This window comes from Ceratotherium simum, chromosome 36 (assembly GCF_057802395.1).
Source record: "Ceratotherium simum simum isolate JZ-2026a chromosome 36, ASM5780239v1, whole genome shotgun sequence".
Classification (NCBI taxonomy): domain Eukaryota; kingdom Metazoa; phylum Chordata; class Mammalia; order Perissodactyla; family Rhinocerotidae; genus Ceratotherium; species Ceratotherium simum.
This window is the reverse complement of record NC_141935.1, coordinates 6,330,081-6,350,197: the sequence shown is the minus strand read 5'-3', so window position 1 is coordinate 6,350,197 and position 20,117 is coordinate 6,330,081. Positions and strand designations below refer to the sequence as shown.

Genomic DNA, 20,117 nt, shown 5'->3' with positions numbered 1-20,117 from the left:
TGTGGGCAGATAGCACCAAACTCCCACTCAGCCATTCTAGTACTTAGATTACGAACAACAAGTGGTCCAACTTGCTTACACAGGAAAAAAAAAAAAAAAGAGTAAGACAATGTGTTTTCATTTGTTCCTATATATCTGCGTCTCCCATCAAATTATAAATTCTGTGTGTTTTATTCAAATGTGTAATTCCTAGCATTTAGCACAGCATTTGCTCATAGTAGGTGTGCAGTAAATATTTACTGGCTTGAATTTAAATTGAGAATATGTAAAATTTTGCCGTCTTGCTTCTACACAGTGAATATATTAAAAAATAACTTTGACATTCTTGCCTATTTCGCCCAGAAACTATGTCCACTTTTTATCACCTTGCTTTACCATTACTAAAAATTGATATATGATTTACAGACATGACTATTTGCATTCTGACATAAATTCTCTGACATCAACTGGGTGTCCCACGATTCAATTTAATTCTAACACTAACTACCCAGAGTTGGCTCAGAACCCACAGGTTAAGGGATTCAGTTCCACAAGACTGCGCCCATTTCAGACACCAGTCGTAAATCCTGGATGTCTCCAAGCCAACTACACTTTTGTTCAGCCAGCTACAAATTTGGGGCTTTCCACAACCCCCTCAAGTTTGATAATTTGCTAGAATACTTACAGAAGTCATGACGTGCTATACTTAATGATTATCATTTTATTATAGAGAATGCAAATGAATGAATGAACAGTGGATGAACAGGCACATAAGGCATGTCTGGAAGGGTTCTGAGCACAGGAGCTTCTGTCTCCATGGAGTCAGCGTGCAGCACCTTCCTGGTATATCAATATGCTCACCAACCAGGAAGCTGTCCAAGCTCATGTTTCAGAGTTCTTATCAAAGTTTCATTATGTAGGCATGATTAATTAAATCATTAGCTACATGATTAAACTCAATCTTCAGCCCCTCTCTCCCCCCTGGAGATGAGGAGGTGAGGAGGGGCTGAACGTGTCAATCTTCTAATCATGTGTTTGCTTTTTCTGGCAACCAACCCTCATCCCAAAGCTATCTAGGGGCCCCTCCATGAGTTGCCTAGTTAGCACAACATCAAGTATGATCAAAAGGTATGAGTAACAAAGACACTCCTATCACTCAGGAAATTCCAAGGGTTTTTGAAGCTCCGTGTCAAGAACTAGGGACAAAGACCAAATATATATTTTTATTATACCACACTATTCATCTCACATTTTCATGACTTTGCTTATCAGTGTGTAATTACCGTAAGATTGCTAAAGTGTAATTATGATCACCATTGGGGAATGGTGACAGTTCAAAAGCAATTTTAAAAGAAGTGGTCTTGAAGCAAATTGTGCCATAAACATGAATGAAAGGCTTTTTTACGAAATGCATCAAAACAAGAGAAATGAAATAAGTCTTTAGAGGGAAATGAGATGATGAAAATTTCTCTTTTTTCTATTATTGTCTTCAATTTCTTTATTATCTGTCACATTTTCCATCTCTGCTTAGCTCTTATACTGCGTTTCTTAAGCCTGCTACACCTACTTTATTAGGGGGAATGTCAACGACCCAACATGACCAAAGACCAAATATGGGAAGGATTATTGGGAAAACTGTGGCAGTAATGGGAATATCGAGGACAAGAAAGATAATGTAAAACAACACAAAACAACTCAGCAACAAATGTGGATAACAACGAAAGAAAGACAAGATGGAAAGGAATATGCAAGGAAAAGGATGATGTTCAGGAAATGTTTTGATAGATTTTATAAATTTGAAGAAAATAGGTGTGATATATTCCATGTGACAGAGAATGCGGACTGCCCACCAAAATTCATTGCCCACTTCTTCTTAGGCCACCATTGGACTACATTTCCCAGTCTCCCTTGAAGTTAGTGTGGCCATATGATTGAGTTCCAGCCAACGGCATATGAGTGGACTTTGTGTGCCACTCCCAGACCTGGCCCATAAAAACTTGCCTCTGTTTAATATTGGTGTGTGTATACCATTACTTGCTGCATTTAGTTGGACATTACAAGACAGCAGCTTAGGGAGGAATTAGTTTCAAGTAGAGACTAAAATAAATAAGGAGCTCAGGATTAAGATCCTCTAATGTTTAAAAAGTATATGCTTCTGGATGCCAACAGAATAGAAGATAAAAGTGAAAAAAGGCATTAAACAAAGTCCAACTCAACTCTGCTGTCTCAATAACCTCAAGATAGCTTCCAAGTAGAAAAGAGAGAGATGTATGGGTTGAGGAGGCAAAGAAATAAAGAACTTAATTATGTTTAAGAAGTAACTTTGGGTATATTCTGGCCATAAAAATGAATGGAAATGAATATATCAAGAGTTTATCAAGTTTTTGAGAGAAATTAGCAGTCTAGTCTGAAAAATCTTTAGACTTTAAAAGTCTAAAAAAAAGTGTTTTTATAAGCTTGAAAATATTTAGATCTTTTTCAAATTTGCATTAGTAAATTTGAAGAAGCAGGATACAAAAGTTGCATAGGCTGCAAGAAGTATGTTCTCCCAAAGTGACATGGATAATAGCAGCTCAGGAGGAGGCTTGAGGTGAGAGACAAGGGCCACAAAAAACTACAGACAAGGGAATTCCTCCAGATAACAAATCTAAAAAAGTAATCAAGGAATGATCAAGAAACTTCCTTTTCACAAGAGCAGGGGGGGGGGTCCTCACAATCATTGTTCACATCATTGTCATGAACCAATGATCCTTCTGTGTTTTCAGTTCTTTCTTTTTCCTAATGGAAGTTATTATTGTGGATATTCTTCAGTGAGTAGCCTCTTCCAGAGCATCCTTGCAGAGTACCACTTCTGTTACCAATGGCAACCATGTACCTATTAAAACCCGAGGTCGGCCAAGAAATGTGAAAATGTAATCAACACACAAGTAAAGCAACCAAGGTCAATGCAGTCTAACCTTCCACACACATCTTTGCAAATCTTATCACTTCTTAAACTTGAATGAGAACCACTTGGTGGCAAAAAGTGTGTTAAGCAGCCATGCTGGTATTTATTTCTAATTCATAACCTTGATTGTGTTTCTAAAGGTGAAGGCCCCATCTGCGAAGGTGCAGGCACATCTAATTATAGAATAAAATGATATTCATAATTATGTTCGGAACAATAAAAATACACCTATTCCTCAGCCAACAATAACTCTAGAAAATGTTATTGGGAATTTATTTAAATATTGGAAAGAAAGATCAGTTTCCTAATCCTAAAAGTACCTCCTTGTACCCAGAATACGAATATAGAAAGAGAATTACTTTAAACAGTCAGTTAGCTGTATTTATATCAGTGATAAAAATACTGGTTAGAAATGAACAGTTACCATGTCATTGATGGCACATGCATTAGTTTGCTAGGGCTGCCTAACAAAGTATCACAAACTGGGTGGCTTAAACAACAGAAATTTATTGTCTCGCAGTTCCTGATGCTGGAAGTCTAAAATCAAGGTGTTGACGGGTTGGTTCCTTCTGGACTGTAAGTGAAAGGTCTGTTCCAGGCCTCTCTCCTTGGCTTATGGATGGCTGTCTTCTCCCTGTTTCTCTTCACAGGCGTGTCTGTCTGTGTCCAAGTTTACCCTTTTTCTAAGGATGCCAGTGAAGGTGTTCAAAGCAAGTCTCCCCAAAATATGCTACTTTGGCATGAGGATTATTTTGAGCTGAAGGCAATTTAAACCCAGCAGATTCAGGAAAAGCTCTTTCCCTGCCCCTCAACTGCCTAAATATACATTGGAAAAGGGGTTCTACCAGAAAGAGAGCTATTACCAGAAGATACCTTTTTCCTGAGAAACTTATCCGCATAACAGGTCAACCTTTGTTTTCCAAATATCTCCTCAGTCTTCTGGTGAATGGCCTTCCTCCACTTTCCATCCCCTGATCCCTAAGCCTTCCTTTCCTTAGCTCAAGATGTTATATAAGCTTCAGTTGCTTGGCTGCCCTTTGGGTCTCATATTTTATGGGGCTCCCGTACTGAAAAATTAAATTTACTTTTCTCCTCTTAATCTGCCTTATGTCAATTTAATTATTAGGCCAGTCAAAGAACCTAGAGGGAAAAAAGGAAAATTTTTCTGCCCCTACATCAGTTATATGAGATTAGGGCCCATTCCAATAGCCCTCTTTAACTTGATTACCTCTATAAAAACCCTATCTTCAGATAAGATCACATTCTGAGGTACTGAAGGTTAAGATTTCAACATACATTTATTTTGAGGGGAGGGACACAATTCAACCCATTACAGCACAAAAGTCTAAAAGATTTCTGTGTGACAAAATCCTTATTTCAATGGATAAAATGGTAATAAATGAATTAAAAAGAATTTTCCATGGTTTTATAACATTCAAATCATTGGCCTCAATTCCACTTTCCCTAACTCCTCTATTCCTGAATAATTAGGAAATGTATTGAATTCCTTTACCGTTCTTGGGAAACATCTAGAAGATGTAAGAATAAATACAAATTTAAAAAAATAAGTGAATTTCCCTGGTGCCAAAAGAGAAAGAAAACTCCCTCCTCTCTCTTTTTTCTAGAGCATTTCCTTTAAACAAGTTGCAATTGTAAATCCATTCTCTGTCTCCTTGGGATGGATGCAAAACTTTTGAGAATGTGAGTAACCTCTAGCCAGTTTTGTATCCTAGGAATGTCTTTCCTGGGGGCCTTGAAACTATCTTTTTGAAATGTGAACATAAAGCTTCCTGTCTATTTCTTTGGGAGTTTGTCCTAGATGCCTGGTTCTAAGTTGTAACTTCTTGCTGGTTGCAAAGATACGACAAGTTTTATTTTTCCTTTGGATCAAGGCAATTAATATGTATGTAAATGATTATATCTGTCTAGCTATATAAAAGGATGAGATGTCCTTCTGTCTTTGCAATCTCTTTATTGGATTGCCTGAGATGCATATCACAGTCTGGTTTAATGCCTATTCAGATGAAACTTTTCCACATCTGTGGAAAGGATTTCTATGTTGGTGAAAGGATTTTATTTTTAATTAATTCCCCAACAAAGATCAAAACCTCATTCTGTTCTTATCCTAACACAATAGACACACAATAATATAGACACACACATTCACCAATATTGAAAATAACTCTCAAAATTATGACCGTGCTACATCAACTGACTTGGCATAAAACTGAATACACAGAATGGAATATTTATTAGTGACAATGTCAACAATAACAATTTATAGTTATGCTTTTAGTACCATTTATTTGAGTACTGATTATATGCCAAAACTGGGCTAAATATTTTGGATAGATTATGTGGTATAATCTTTACAATGACCCCATCGTTTAGCTATTACCACTATTTTCCAGAGAAGAATCCCAAGGCTATGAACATGTAAGTAATTTATCCAGGTTCCATTCTCATCTGGACCCATCTGACTCCAGAGCGTGTCTTCTCCATCACTAGGTGATCCTCCCTCACTTGTCATGAAGGAGACCACACTACACCATGCCAGCACGGATTCCAGCTGGCTTCCTGATTGTTGGGTTTGCTTGTGGATGCTGAGTCAGCTTAGCCATGCTTGCGACCCTTTCTATGTAGTCAAAGTAGCTTTGGCATAATGGAAGTTTTCTGTCCTGAACATTAACGGCTTTACGTTTCTGCTACTGTACTGACTTGATAGCTATGTGATCTTGAAAAAGTTATTTAACCTGTCTTAAACTCAGTTTCCTCATATGGAAACAGGGCCTAACAACAACTTGACTATAAATGAGCAGTGGTAAGGCTCTACCAACATAATGTATGTGACCAGTTTGAATTCGGAAATGAACAGACAAGAGTATAGAAATGACGTTACTCAACAATATGTCTACCAGGAATACGGACAGTGTCTGGCATAATAGGTAATCAAAATAAAATTAAGTGAAAAAAAGAACTAACCAAAGTAATGTAAGGCATCATTTATCTCCATGTCTTACATTGTTATAAACAATGAAGATGGCATAGATTTAAAACATTTTCACATGTACAAGATTGAATCTTATTTTCTTTTCTTACATCAAATTCTCCTGATATACTAGTATCAGGCGAATGCTGAATGCAAAAAACATTTACCCCCACACTCAGCCTGGACATTACAAATGGAAACCACACCTTTCTATCCACATTACATGACTTTGCAATTCCACTGTCTCCATTAGCATTATCCAGATCCCTTCCCAATCCTAATTAAGTCCTGCTTTGAAAGACCCTCATTAAATGAAATTTCCAATTCTCAATAAACTTTGACCTTGCTTTTCCCCTCCTCAGGCATTGGGAAAGCTCTTCTTAGATGACAGTCTCCCTTACTGAGGTAAGCAATAAACTCAACTTTGTCTCAGATTGTCTTGGTGACAATCTTGTAGACTTTCAACAAAGTCTACAACTTTTCTAAGACCTTAGGGATTTCTGAAAACTGCAAAGCCCTATATAAATACAGATTTCTTGACATAGCACTCATGATATTATCAATATAATTGACATTGTAAGTGAACATATACATTCCTGATGCATTTCGTTCCTTCATAAGTTATGTTTTCAATTTATGATTGATGATGATACAACAAGGTATCTCCATTATGTTCGCTTGTGATATATATGGTTCAAATCCATCAATTCACATTTTTAAAAAAATTATAAATTAAGATTTTAGCCCCCAAATAGTAATTCAAAACAGCATTTTTATTTTTACTATCTCATGGCATTTCTTTCTAGAAATTTCTAAAAATTTCCAGATTTATTCTTTCAAGCAAAATAGTCCAATGCAACTTAATAATGGGGAGTCTTACCTTTTCCAGTTTTGAAAGAGCAAGAGAGTAACAATCTTTGGCTCTGAATTGCATGAATCTCATGTTGGCTGGGTGAGTAAGCTCTGTGATAATACTGAGACTGGAAAACAACCTACATTTCAAAAAAACATTTGCATTACACTAACAATCCAATATCGTATTTTTTTATAACAACATATTTATGAGTGAGTGATTCCTAGCCTTAGGCAAAAAACTACATGCAATTACAACAGCAGGGAGTGCCACATAAACTGTTCTGTACAACGGAAGAAAAATGAAACACTAATTTCCAAAGAATATTTTAGCCAACACTTTAGCACTGTAAGGAAAATAAATTCAGTAATTTGCCTTTTATTAGACATTTTCTCTCTACAATTATGAAACAGCATAGAATAGAAACCCATAAAGCTGACTTAAGAAGTTACAAGGTTACTTTGCGGATAATATTGAAATGGAAATTTATAAGATGAATATGGTGATTGGCAAAAATTTCACGTGATGAGCTTATTGTCCATAATGTCAGCTCTTTGATCTCCTACAGCTCCCTATTCTCAGAATATGCAATTTTAAATGTCAAATCTTGCTACAATGAACTTCTGAGAAGAGGAAATTATTTTAACTGAAATAACATTTCACTGTAATGAATTGAGGCCAAGGCTCAATGGATAGTGTTGTTCTAAAAGAATCCTGAGAATTTTCACATGTTCATAGCTTTGCATTAGCCTTCTTCTCATTCACCTCCCTCCCCCAAAACACACACACACACACACACACACACACGTGCACACATATACACATGCACACGTGATTTTTTTCCCCCAGAAAAAAGGGGCAAGATAATACCACGGCAAACACCTTTTTATTGTTACTGTTGTTGATGATCTGATCTTCAGTTGATACTGTGCATCATCAGCAGCTCTTCTGGTTCAAATATTTTGAGATTCTCTGTGGAGCCACTTCATGTGATAATCAGCTTTGTTCTCCACACAATACGTCTTTAAACTCAGTTCTGGCCACTTAAAATTTCTACCGTTAAGCTGAGCCCACATACCCTGAACTCAGGCACTAGAACCGACTGAAAGTATGCGGGCTATAAACATCCCGTTAGTGGCTCAAAAACAAATCAGCCTCTGCAGCTGATCTTACTCCCATTTTATGTTAGTTCCAGCAGTGAGGGCGCTGCCACGTCTGTGTCCCTGAGAGCTTGATTTGGTGCCTTAGAGAGGAAAGCACTTCCTTTAAGATGAGAGCGCTGACCCTGAACTCCAGCACCGCATAAGAGTTTATAACTTTTCTCAGCTCTCACACCCTAATGCTGACTGATGGTTTGCAAGGACCTCTCCCTCCTCCTGGGAGAGTGGGTCCGCCTGCCGGCTTAGCAGCCTGAAGGGGTCTGGTCTCCAGCCTGTGGCCGGGCCTTCCCTGATGCCCTGCCCCTCGGGTCTGTCTCCACTGAGCTTTAGTCACCATCCCAGTTAAGACACTAAAAAAAATTCTTAAAAACACTTTCTTTCAGAGTCATCTATAAAAACTGTATGCTCTCTTCGCTACCTTAATGAACTAATAATTGGGCCTTACCCAATCAAAGCCTTGGAAAACTATGATATCATCAGGTGTGTCATGAAATCCACTCTTTATAGGGAGAAATACAGCCAGTACTATATGGCTTGATCTCCATTTTGAGAGCTAATATTACCGTACTACTTTTTTTTGTGTGAGGAGATCGGCCCTATGCTAACATCTGCCAATCCTCCTCTTTTTTTTTGCAGAGGAAGACTGGCCCTGGGCTAACATCCGTGCCCATCTTTCTCTACTTTATATGGGACGCCGCCACAGCATGGCTTGCCAAGCAATGCATGGGTGCACACCCGGGATCCAAACTGGCGAACCCCGGGCCATCGCAACGGAGCGTGCTCACTTAACCGCTTGTGCCACTGGGCTGGCCCTGTACTTCTTGATCAAGGTAAACTGTAATAAGTTGATTGAAATAATATCAGCAAAATAATCAGAACATAATTTCTTTTGCTGATTTCTAATGTTAAAAGTATAATTTTAGGGGCTGGCCCAATGGCATAGTGGTTAAGTTTGTGCGCTCTGCTTCAGCGGCCTGGGGTTTGCAGGTTCGAATCTGAGAGTAGACCTACGCACCGCTCATCAAGCCATGCTGTGGCGGTATCCCACATACAAAAAATAGAGGAAGATGGGCACAGATGTTAGCTCAGGGCCAATCTTCCTCAGCAAAAAGAGGAAGACTGGGAACAGATGCTAGCTCAGGGCCAATCTTCCTCAAAAAAACAAAAAAGAAAAAGAAAAATATAATTTTCTTTGTGCAGTTGATCACTGTTTACAATAGTTCTGTTACTTGCAGTTGGTTAAGAAAACTCTAAATGTCAGATTCTGTAAAGGAGGGGTGTTCTGAAGCTTAAAGACGTGGTTTGTGAAAGACAGCACAGGGTCTGACACACAGTGGGCACTGTTTCTTAGCTGTGGTGGTATTACTATCTTCTTAGCTTTTTTCTTTTTTCTCATGTTGTTATTTCTGCTTGAAATGCCCTTTCTTTCCTCCTTACTTTCCTCTTCAATCTCTATATTTTGAAATCCCAAACGTTATTTAAAGTTCCTCTCAAATCTAATTGAGAAGAAGTTTTAAAATCGCTTAAAGTCAGACTCATTGTCTCTCGGCGGGCTCCCTGGTGTTTAATTGATGCTGCTTATTCCACTGTGTCTTGTGTGGGGGATCAAAATTTGCCAGCCCAAAATGTGTCTCTTGGGCTTGATTTTTTTATTTATTTATTTTGGTGAGGAAGATCAGCCCTGAGCTGACATCCAACGCCAATCCTCCCCTTTTTGCTGAGGAAGACTGGCCCTGGGCTAACATCCATGCCCATCTTCTTCTACTTTATACGGGACGTAACCACAGAATGGCCTGACAAGTGGTGTGTCGGTGCACACCTGGGATCCGAACCTGCGAACCCCGGGCTGCCAAAGCGGGGCGTGCACACTAACTGCTACACCACCAGGCAGGCCCCTGGCCTGATTATTTTTAAGAACAATAGACTCAGGAAGAAACTTTGACCTTCCCTCTAACTACCTGAAAGAATTTAAGATAGAAGGCCCGTTTTGGCAGGGAGCTGTCACCATAGATAAGCATAGTATAACATGAACTAGGTGTCGTAGACAGGGAGGAACCTAGCAAGGCCCATTTGATCAAAGTCCTCTCTATGTCCCATTGTCTTTGCAAGGCATGGCAAACATCTGTTTACCAGACATTTGCTTTTCCATCTCCATGTGAATTGCCTTTCTCCGCTTTGAAGTCCCAAACTACTACCCCAAACATCCTCCTTTGTCTTTAGCTAAAGATGGTATTTAAGGTGGTAGCTTTGACCACTTTGGCAAATTACTGAGGTTCCTGAGTTTCTCCCATGTATACATACTATTAAACTTTGTTTGATTTTCTTCTGTTATTCTGTCTCAAGGAGCAGCTGGAGGATCTAGAGGGTAGAGGTATTCCTCCCCTACACTTGCACTAAACTTTGGTTGGTTTTGTCCATGCCTTAGCTCTCCTACTAAATCGTGACAGCTAGAAAGGCAAAGTCTCCCTCTCAGTTCCTAGTAGGGCACGTTATATTCCAGTAATTAATAATTCTTTGTTAAAATAAACTATTTCTCAATTCGTTTGTGCATTTTTTCATTTAGTAGATAAAATCTTTATGAAGAGAGTACTGCAATTTAACTAGATTAGTTTATGGAGAAACAGTATAATCTGCATTCCTCATGACTTTCATTTAGAAGTTCTATTCTTCTCTCTCTAAAGTTGCCGATGATAGCAAATTTGATAAATTAAAGTTCATTTTTTCAGAAACTTTTGAAACATTAGAAGAGCGGCATGATGGAAAAAATATCAAGTGACTTTTGGGCCGGCAAACTCCATCTGGTAAGCCTAGGAAATGCCACCAACTGCCAAATTTCATACCATCTGGGAGTTTCAAAAGTAGTTATTTAAGATATTTTAAAACAACAATGTCACTAAAGATATTTACCATAATACTGTTTGTCACAGGCAATATTCAATAATCTGTGACAATGGAAACTAAAATGAATAAATAATAGTTCCAAAATGACTCAATGAACATGAAGTCCTATAGACTTATTTAGAGAATAAATCCCATCTTCATGATCTGAGCTTCAGAAAGGAAAATTAATTAACCTAAGGTTTTCCTCTTTGCTTTTTTCCTTTTTTATCTTTTGGAAAGGTAAAAAAGATCCAAAAAAATGATAAGATCTAAAATTATAGAGCATTATTCTTAGAGCTTTCCAAGTATTAACTCATGTAGACTGCACAACATCAGGAGGGACCTCCTTGTATTGTGTTTCCATCTGCACCCCCTCCTTCCCTGGGAGGAGTTGGGGGCATGCTGATCAACCCTGACTCTATCTTTGCAGCATCTTTGGGCTTGTGCTGGTCTCTGCCAGGCCATGAGGTGAGCTCAGCCCTACAGGGCAAGTCCTGTGGTTGCTCAGCATGGTCTCTTGGTCATGGATCTCGGGGGAAGATTCAAGAAGGCCACTATTGCCAGACACCAAAGCTACATGGTCCTGCCTGATGTCTGGATCTCCACCTGCCTGACTTCTTTGGATTTCAATAGTTTCCAACTTGTGTTGGAAATCAAGAGAGTCACTTATCCTTTCTTCAAATTCTAGAAAACTATTCTATGATCTACTTACAATTATTAGTTTATAGATGAGGAAACTGAGGCACATAGAGACCGAATAAAATGTTTAAGGTAACATTCTAGTAGGTATCACAGCCTGAGTCACACTCAAGCAGTCATGTTCTAGAACAAGTCCTCCCCCCCATTCTAATAAATAGGTAGATATATCATTGGAAAGAAAACTCAAATGACCCAGATAAAAATAATAAATTATTAAGAATATCTAGCAACATGTTGGAGTTTCAGATCTTAAAAGTCAACTCTATTTTAATCTTTCATAATCTCTATTTCTCTATTTACCCCTAAATAGTAGGTGTTAGATCATAACTTCATTATTGTTATTTTTATTTACTGAGGACAATATTTAATATCTAATTTAACAAATAACTATCAGTGTTTGCAATTGGAAAGCTCTGGTCTCCAGGAGATAAGAAGTATGAAGTGAAATTCCTGCCTTTGAATTAGACTCTACAACTTTAATAGAAGAAACTACAAAAATTCATGAATTATAAAGCTGTACATATTTTTCTAAGGGTGATAAATGTGTCTGACTCAATGTTCACAGATTAAGTAGCATTAAGACATATTAACAATGGATGGCTTGTGAGAAACATCTAGGTGGTATTAAGAGATAAGGCCAGAGAAGGAATTTATGAGGAAAATCTAGCTGCAAGAAAATGAAAATTTATTTCTCCTTTTGGAAATGTTTATTTTCTCTGAGAAATATGGCCTTTGCTCTTTCATATATATTATTTTTCTAACTTTAGACAAATTTGTGATTACTTGAATTCTTTTGTTTATAATCCTTTTCTAACACATTATATTAAATAGAAATATACACATATGTAGCTAGATATATTTGAAGTCTTAGTGAGAGTGAGTGATAAATATGATTGAGTGACCTGGTCATTGTATTTAAGTGACTTGTAGAGTTGAAATTCGATAGGACAACAAAATTTATGTAATTGCTATTTCTTTTTTATATAAATAAACTTACACCATATATGTTATTTTAAACTGAGAAACTGACTACATTATCTAAGTCTGCCACCTAGTGAAAATCTAGAACTAAATAATACTTAAAGAATGAAATGTTTTACTGCAGTGCCCTTCAGATCTATAAAGTATTACTTGTATTCAATTATAAAATTTTATATTTACGAATTTGGTTATCTCATAGATCTAATTATGTATCTTTAAAATACTAATACTGTAAATCTATTTCTGGGCCTTAATATGACCTACATTTTGAATATATAACATTTTAGAAATGAAATGACATAAGAAGTCTCTTTTCCCTAGGTACTAGGATCATAATAAAGCAAAATTGTAATTGAAAAATAATATAGTTTGTTCTACTTAAAACTTTTCTACAATTATTTTATGTTCTGACTCGACGTAAGTATAATTGTGTAAAATGTCTATGGAATAGTAATCTGTCTGAATTAATTAATTCAATAAATATTTTTGACATGCCTAGTTATGTTAGCCAATACAAAGATGAAAAACATCCCTTATACACTATTTCACAGACTACTGGGAGGACTCTGAGACTAGCTGCATTTGTATATTGAAGCAAAACAAACATAAGAACAAATAAATCTGGCAAATGTTTACAATATAATAAAAATATTACTGAGCTAGTGTATTACACTATAAATTTTGATCTGATATGGGGGCTAGGAATGGTGTTTTTGAATACCGAAGGGTATATACTAACATAAAGGTATATAGACATAGACGAAGCACGGGTTTTAGAATACAACTGACTACAAACAGTAAAACAAATATGGATATATTTTAATTTTTCACAAATACTTTTAAAATACATTAGATCTAAGTCTGAGGTAGTAATAAATGAGAATATAATAAATATCAGCTATCTCTTGTATTTAAAAATTTTATCCATGTAAGCCAATCAAAACATTAAAAATATTTTTGCATCATATAAAGGAACCACTCTTGCATTTATACATATTCAATATCAGTATTTTGAATTATGTCATTTTCCACGTGCACATGCCTGCTATTTCCTCAATAAGACTGCAACTACTTGTGCCAAGCTAAAGACAATATTCCTTTTCTATTTTTATTTTTTAACTTGACATTTATGCTCTTATAGTCCTGGCAATTCAACAGTCTTCTGCCTCGTTAATTTTCACTCACTCTTGCTTTCCTCCAAACCATTCTCCACGTTGTAGCTGAAATAATATTTTAAAATTCTCTATCCTTCAATGATTTCCTATTATTCTTAAAACAAAGCTCAACTTATTAACGTGCTCTACAAAACCATGGATATTCTGGCTTCTGATTTCCATTTCAGTCTCATGTCAGAGCAATCTTCCCCTTGCTCTGCTCCAAGTCCCTGAATATGCTAGTCTTAGCACCTCAGAGCCTTCGTACGTGCTGCCCCCATGTGGGAGGTTTGACTCCTCTCTTAGGCCACTTAGTCTCTTTATCTTTCAAAGAAAAGACTGAGTATCATTTTCTCAGGGAGGCATTCCTTGACCCATTGGACTAAATCACACATTCCTGTTATCTGGGTCTATATAACATTCTATTTTTTTCAATAGTTGCCACAGTTACAGTTTTTTATTTAAATCTTTAATTGACTTGCTTAATACTTTCCATGCTAGACTATTAGCATCCTGAGGCCAGGAGCTATGTCTGCCTTAATCATCACTGCAGCCAAGCATCCTGTATCATCCCCACACTTACTGGATGCTCAGTAATACCACATTAACAAATCACAATGGCAGGTGGTTGTAGAGGTCATCCTGACCTGCCACCCAGATAACACAGGAATTCCTCTGTTCCAAACAGATGACGGATCCATAACTTATTTGAATGTTTCCATCAACAGAGTATTCATTATCTTACAAGTCTGGCCAGCTAAATTTTAGAAAACAAAAGCAAAAACAAAAATATCTTCATATTGTTAAAAACAAGACAATAGGACCCAAATGGAGTGACTTATGCTAAGCCCCATGTCACCAAACTGAGATTTAATTACAGTTTTGGCTTTCTCAGAAATGGAATCGTAAACTAGTCAATCAGGAATCACCAGGTCAGCACTAGTTAAGTCATCTGCCTAGTAGACCCCTGCCATCCCTTAAAGGAAAGTAACTTTGCAATAACCAACCCACTTTTGGCCAGTATAACTTCCTCGTTCCCACTCCCCTCTGCCTATAAAAGTCCTTCATTTTGTACAGCTCCTTGGAGCTCCCTTTTATCTGCTAGATTGGATGTTGCCTGATTCAAATCAGTTGTTGTTCAAATTAACTCTTAATATTTTTAATACGCCTCACTTTATCTTTTAACAATATTGAAACAAAATCAACCCCAAGGGACTTCTAAACTAAATCACTAGTGGACTTTTACAATGCAAATTAAACTAATAGGTATTTAATTTTGTGCCCATTCTGCACTAAATATTATTCTGTGTGCTCCCCAGAGAAACGTTAGCTTCTCAACAACTAGAGGAAGTTTCTCATCCTCTCTGTCTGCTGACATAGACTTAGGCCTGAAGCTGCCATTTTTTCCCTATAAGGACTGGGATGAGGCAGTACATTGCTCTCAATGTTGCTTGCTTTCTCAGTAAGATGAGAATAATGAGATGCCACTGACATGCCAAACATTCCCAAAGTAGGTCGTTTTGATAGATCGACCGAATGTGGCCATTTTGAAGTGGTTGTTTTTAATTCAAAACACACTTTTATCTGCCTCTTTAAATTTAGTTTAGATATTAATACTTATTTATAAAAATGTGAAAACGTGCAATATTTTCCCAATGTACTCAGTGCCTTGTTAGGTAAAACTTCAACAAGAGAAATTTAAATTTAAAAGTGAGGACCTGCATTTCTTTCAATTTGGAAATCAGACTTTCACTTTTTAGGGATATTTGTGCTAGGAAAACTCACTTGTGCGTTTTCTCTTAGATGTGTAAAGGAAGGTCCTTAAGCATGTGGGAAAGAAAGGTTTAACAGGATCTAATTTGACAAAGACTTTTTCTCCTAGTGTCTTTGGTATTCTGAAATGGTCTCGGAGAGAGGTGGTGGACCAACTGTTTAGGATTCAAGGAGTGTCTTCTGAGTAAAGTACTGGAGATATTCTCTAACCTAGTGAATCTGGAACCTCTGGGTTAGAGGTTTTCCCAGAGGAAGTTTCCTACTAAGAGCCCACAAAGGGAAACTCACCTTGAGGGAAGGAACGAATCTGGGTGAGTGATCAATAAAGGGGCCATTTCGGTTGTTCTGGCTAGACAGCTCATCTGGCACAGAACATGACTGAGGCTAGAGGCTCCTCCTGGCCCATCCTAGCACAAACTTCAGGAGTGCTCATCAACTGAGTGTTAAAACTTTGGATGCCATGCTCTAGACTTTGGATGTTAAAGATGAAACACTTTCTTGGTAGGTTCTCCGGAAGGAACATGCAGGGACAAAACTAGCAAATGCATAATTGCCCCACTGGATGAAGACACGTTGAACTGCATAGCCCAGTTTTCAATCATAAAACTATGTTGAAGTTATAGATGCAACTCCAGATGAAAAGGAATTCTCTCCATGCTTCACATCTCCCCTAACTCCTCCCCCAACTCCCACACACATACACACTGCCAGTGAATTAATGAGATGCTCCTGTTTGCCTTGGTCTTTTTGGACTGAGTAACTCTCAAGGGTCCTTGGGCAATTTAGGGAGAAAAGAGTCCTGTCAAGTGAAAAGTGTATGTCCTAGTAAGCTGGGCAGGTAGGGGACCAGGTGATCAATTTGAGCCTCTGAATAATAATTTAACCTTACTCCAGACTGGCAAAATAGGTCATAACAGTTACATCAATAACTTGTGAACCAGAGCACTCTAACTTTCATTTCCTTCTTAAATTCCATCTCATTCTTGTCTCCTGGGCTCTAACATAAGCACAGATGGAAGATTTTCTAACATATTCCTTAGTAGTTTTAAATGCTGAAAATGTAAGTCAAAATGCCCCGCATCAAAATGGAATGTCAAAATAATCAAGTTAAAATGGCACAAGCCCAAATAGTTACACAGTCACTTACAAATGCTAAAATAAAATGTAGCATCACCATATAAAGTGACATCATGCAGTATCTTTATTTGCCTCATATATAAAGATACTGAGTAGATCACAGATTTGATTTTTTTCTAGAAATAAACAAACCAAATAAAACACTGCATCTAACTTCTTGCCCAAGTATTCCAATTAATAAAACAATCATGATGTCTGCTTACACATTTTTGGGACCACGGTATTTTAGAAACACGAACTTGAGGACGTGTTCTTTTAACAAGCAGCAGCCACCAATTACCATCTGCCTATTCTACGCCAGGCACAGCTCACTTACTCATTCCAACAACCTTGCCTGGCAGTATGAGGCAAGAGTATGGGCACATTCAGACTGCCTAGACTGAAGTAAAGCTGACATCAGACTTTGGAACTCTTCTGGTGGAAATCCCAAACTCCATCAATACCAGGTGAATGACTCTTAGGATACCTTTCATTTACTTTAAAATACTTCAGCATAAACAGTACAAGACGTTCAAGCGTTGGTTTAAGATAAACTCCTGGTACAGCGAGCATTCTATTTCACCACCCAGGGTGGCTCAGCTTGGTTTTCTAGCACACATCCCAGAATTAAAACTGCTTCTGTTACCCATAGTTCTATCAACACCACAGGCCTTACTAATTAACCAATTAGAAAATGGCTCTTGTTTGAGGAAATTAATGATGTTCATGGAAATATAAGGATTGGCTGAGCTATTTTAGAGATACTATTGTTGACATAAATTTCTAGGCCCGAGATGGAGCCCTAGATGCCATGTCAGCAAACTGACACTGAGATAATTTTCCTGTCCCTGTAAATGCTCTGCTTGACCAGAAACACAGCGTACGTACCCAGTCAGCCAATCCCCAGACACCAAGCCAACCCTGGGCTCCATATGTGCTTAATTCCTTGTTTCTTATTCATTTTCTCTTCTTTGTTCCTTATTTTTTATCCTATAAAAGTTTCCTGTCTCCCACCCCATTTTGCAGTTCTCTGGAGCCTTGGGAACAGAGACTGCCCGCTTCATGAAGTGTTAAGTCAAGTTGTTTGAATCACCTTAATTGTCTTCTTTAATCATTTTTAACACTAATAGCTCATGCAGACTCAATGTGTAGGACTCTACTTCCCTTGGAGATGGGGCCCTAGGCTCTCATCCTAAATAGCCTGGTATCCACCCACTGTGCCTGGATTTCTAGTTGCCTGATGCTTGCTTGTAAGAGTAGCTGGATCCTACCTCTGGAATGTTGTCATCTGCCTCTAGGGAATTTCATGCAAGATGGTGGGTAGAGAACCTGAGATGACAGAGATCTGGGAGTAGGAGGAAGAGAGAAAAGGAAACAGAGTTGAGATCAGTGTCAGCCTATAGTAGATAATCAGTGATTATGTGTTTAGGGTTTCAGCACAGGAGTGATTATAATGATTGACCTTGCAATGTAATCTGGGTAAAGAGGGAAGAAAAGCCCCAAGTGAGCAAGGAAAGTGAAAAGGTGTAGAATCAGTGGATGGTAGGTTCCAGTGGGGACAAATTACTGTTAGGAGTTGGGGGTATTAGAAGAAACAAAGTAGAAAATAAACAGTAGTTCTCAGATAGTTGAATGAAATGGAGACTGAGGAAGGTAAAACTTTTGGTACTTCAAGGTAAAGACTATGACCATGAGGATAGGTGGCTAAGATAAGATACTGAAAAGATCATCTATGTAGGATCGCTGAAATCATCAAGAATTACAGTAGAAGCAGGGTTGGCGAGAGTCACAGTCAATCAGGAACTAAAATTTTCAAGGAATGCAGGAGAGCAACCTCAAGGGCAGTACCTGACTGCACCTATAAAATGAAACTACCAATCTGCATGATTTGGGTCATTTATCTACATAAACGATATTTTGTGTATCATAGGGACCTGTTGGTGTCTTATTTTTTTATTAAGTAAGACTAGCCTAATGTAGCATGCATAGATTAACAGTTTATGAATTACTCCAAAAAAAGTTTCATAGAATTTTTTTTCCTGAAAAATATTATGTACTTAGCAAAATAATGATAATGCCTTTATAGGCAAAGGAAAGGAAAAAACAGAAGTAATTACTTTATAATCTGGGTATCTAATAGTTCTTTGAAAGTTCTGCTTAAAACTGTTCAGTCTAGATGTGTTTATGCACCATAAAAAATTGCATAATTTCTAAAATATTCTGCTGAAGATAAGTAACCTTAATACTTCAGGGATGCAAAGTTGCTCATTCATTCAACCATTCATTCTTCCAACATATGATTGCCTCCTCAGCCAAGTACTCAGGGAACGCAGCCTTTGCACATGTCAATTACCATGTGTATGACTGCCCTTAGTTATTCTGGTCAGTTAGCTTGTTTTAAATAATTAATTAGAGCCTTTGCACCTCTGAGTAAGATGAGGATTTATTATTAACTTGGAATCAAAATAATTCATTCAGAGAATATGCAATAAAAGTTAAATCAATAGAAATTTCACCATAATAGAAATAAACTCACAGTAAGTTGAAAATTAAAATGGAATGTTTAATCAAAAAGACCCTGGATCCTCCCCTGTTAAAACTATAATTAGCTTTTGCCAAGCATGGAATTGAAAAGTATGACTTGATTCATTGGCTATAAATCTCATCCCTCTGAATTAACTTCCTACCCTGTAATTTTTTTCATTCTCTACAGAAAAAAAATTGCTTATATCTGTCATATTTTAAACATATGCTATGCTATCTTTAAACGTACTATTTAATATAGCTCATTGACTAGTTAGCTATATTCTAAATGAACTGGTGCATTATAGTAACTTCAGAGGGTGTATATCGCCTTCTGGCACAAGAGGTTCAGGGTAGATTTTCCAGGTGCTGTGAGAGATTCTTTATATACTTGATTTCCAGCCTTTACATTAACACTACAGAAAGGGCTAATTATTTCCCATATGCATTTTACAGATGAGGAAAACCGAATTTCAACGAGATTAAGAAACACACTTAAGGTCCAGAGTTAGTAAGTCTCTGCTGGAACCTCTGGGATAGAGGTTGTGCCAGATGAAGTTTGTTGCCATGTCATTCCAGGGTCTGTGGCTTTTCCACTCGGCCACATGAAAGTGATAATTACACTGCTAATAAATATAGTAGTTAACATTTTTCAACCAATTGAAAACTACCAGCCATGTGCTAAGGCATTATATATTTTTAAATCTCAAACAACCTTGTGATTAAGACATTGAGGTTTAGAGAAAGAAATTAATTTCCCTAAAATCATATAATAAATAATCAACTTAAGTGAGACTTATACCTAGGCTCTCTCTTCTGAATTCTGAAGCCAAACTATAAACAGATCATTACCCTCAATATCCACCTTGCTACAATACGAAGGTGGAGCGAGGACAGAAGAGCATCAAGTTCCCACTGTTGTGTTTACTTTTGTAATTTGGTACCTCAGATGTTTCCTTTAGACTTCTGCAAAACTCATCAAACTGAAATAATGATATTTTAGATATGTACATTTTAAAATGATTTTAGGAAGAATTATTCCAAGTGATGTAGATGTCTTGAT

The 20,117-nt window shown here is 37.4% G+C and overlaps 1 protein-coding gene across 3 annotated transcripts in view; it reads right to left on the bottom strand.

Moving 5' to 3' along the window:
- The window catches only part of KCNT2 (potassium sodium-activated channel subfamily T member 2), a 341,540-nt gene that overhangs the window by 68,127 nt on the left and 253,296 nt on the right, over window positions 1–20,117 (bottom strand). For all 3 annotated transcript variants that reach the window (XM_087424351.1, XM_014794147.2, XM_087424352.1), the window contains exon 21: window positions 6,796–6,907. In XM_087424351.1, coding sequence (XP_087280477.1) covers window positions 6,796–6,907 — 112 coding nt within the window. The remainder of the gene's footprint in view (window positions 1–6,795; window positions 6,908–20,117) is intronic.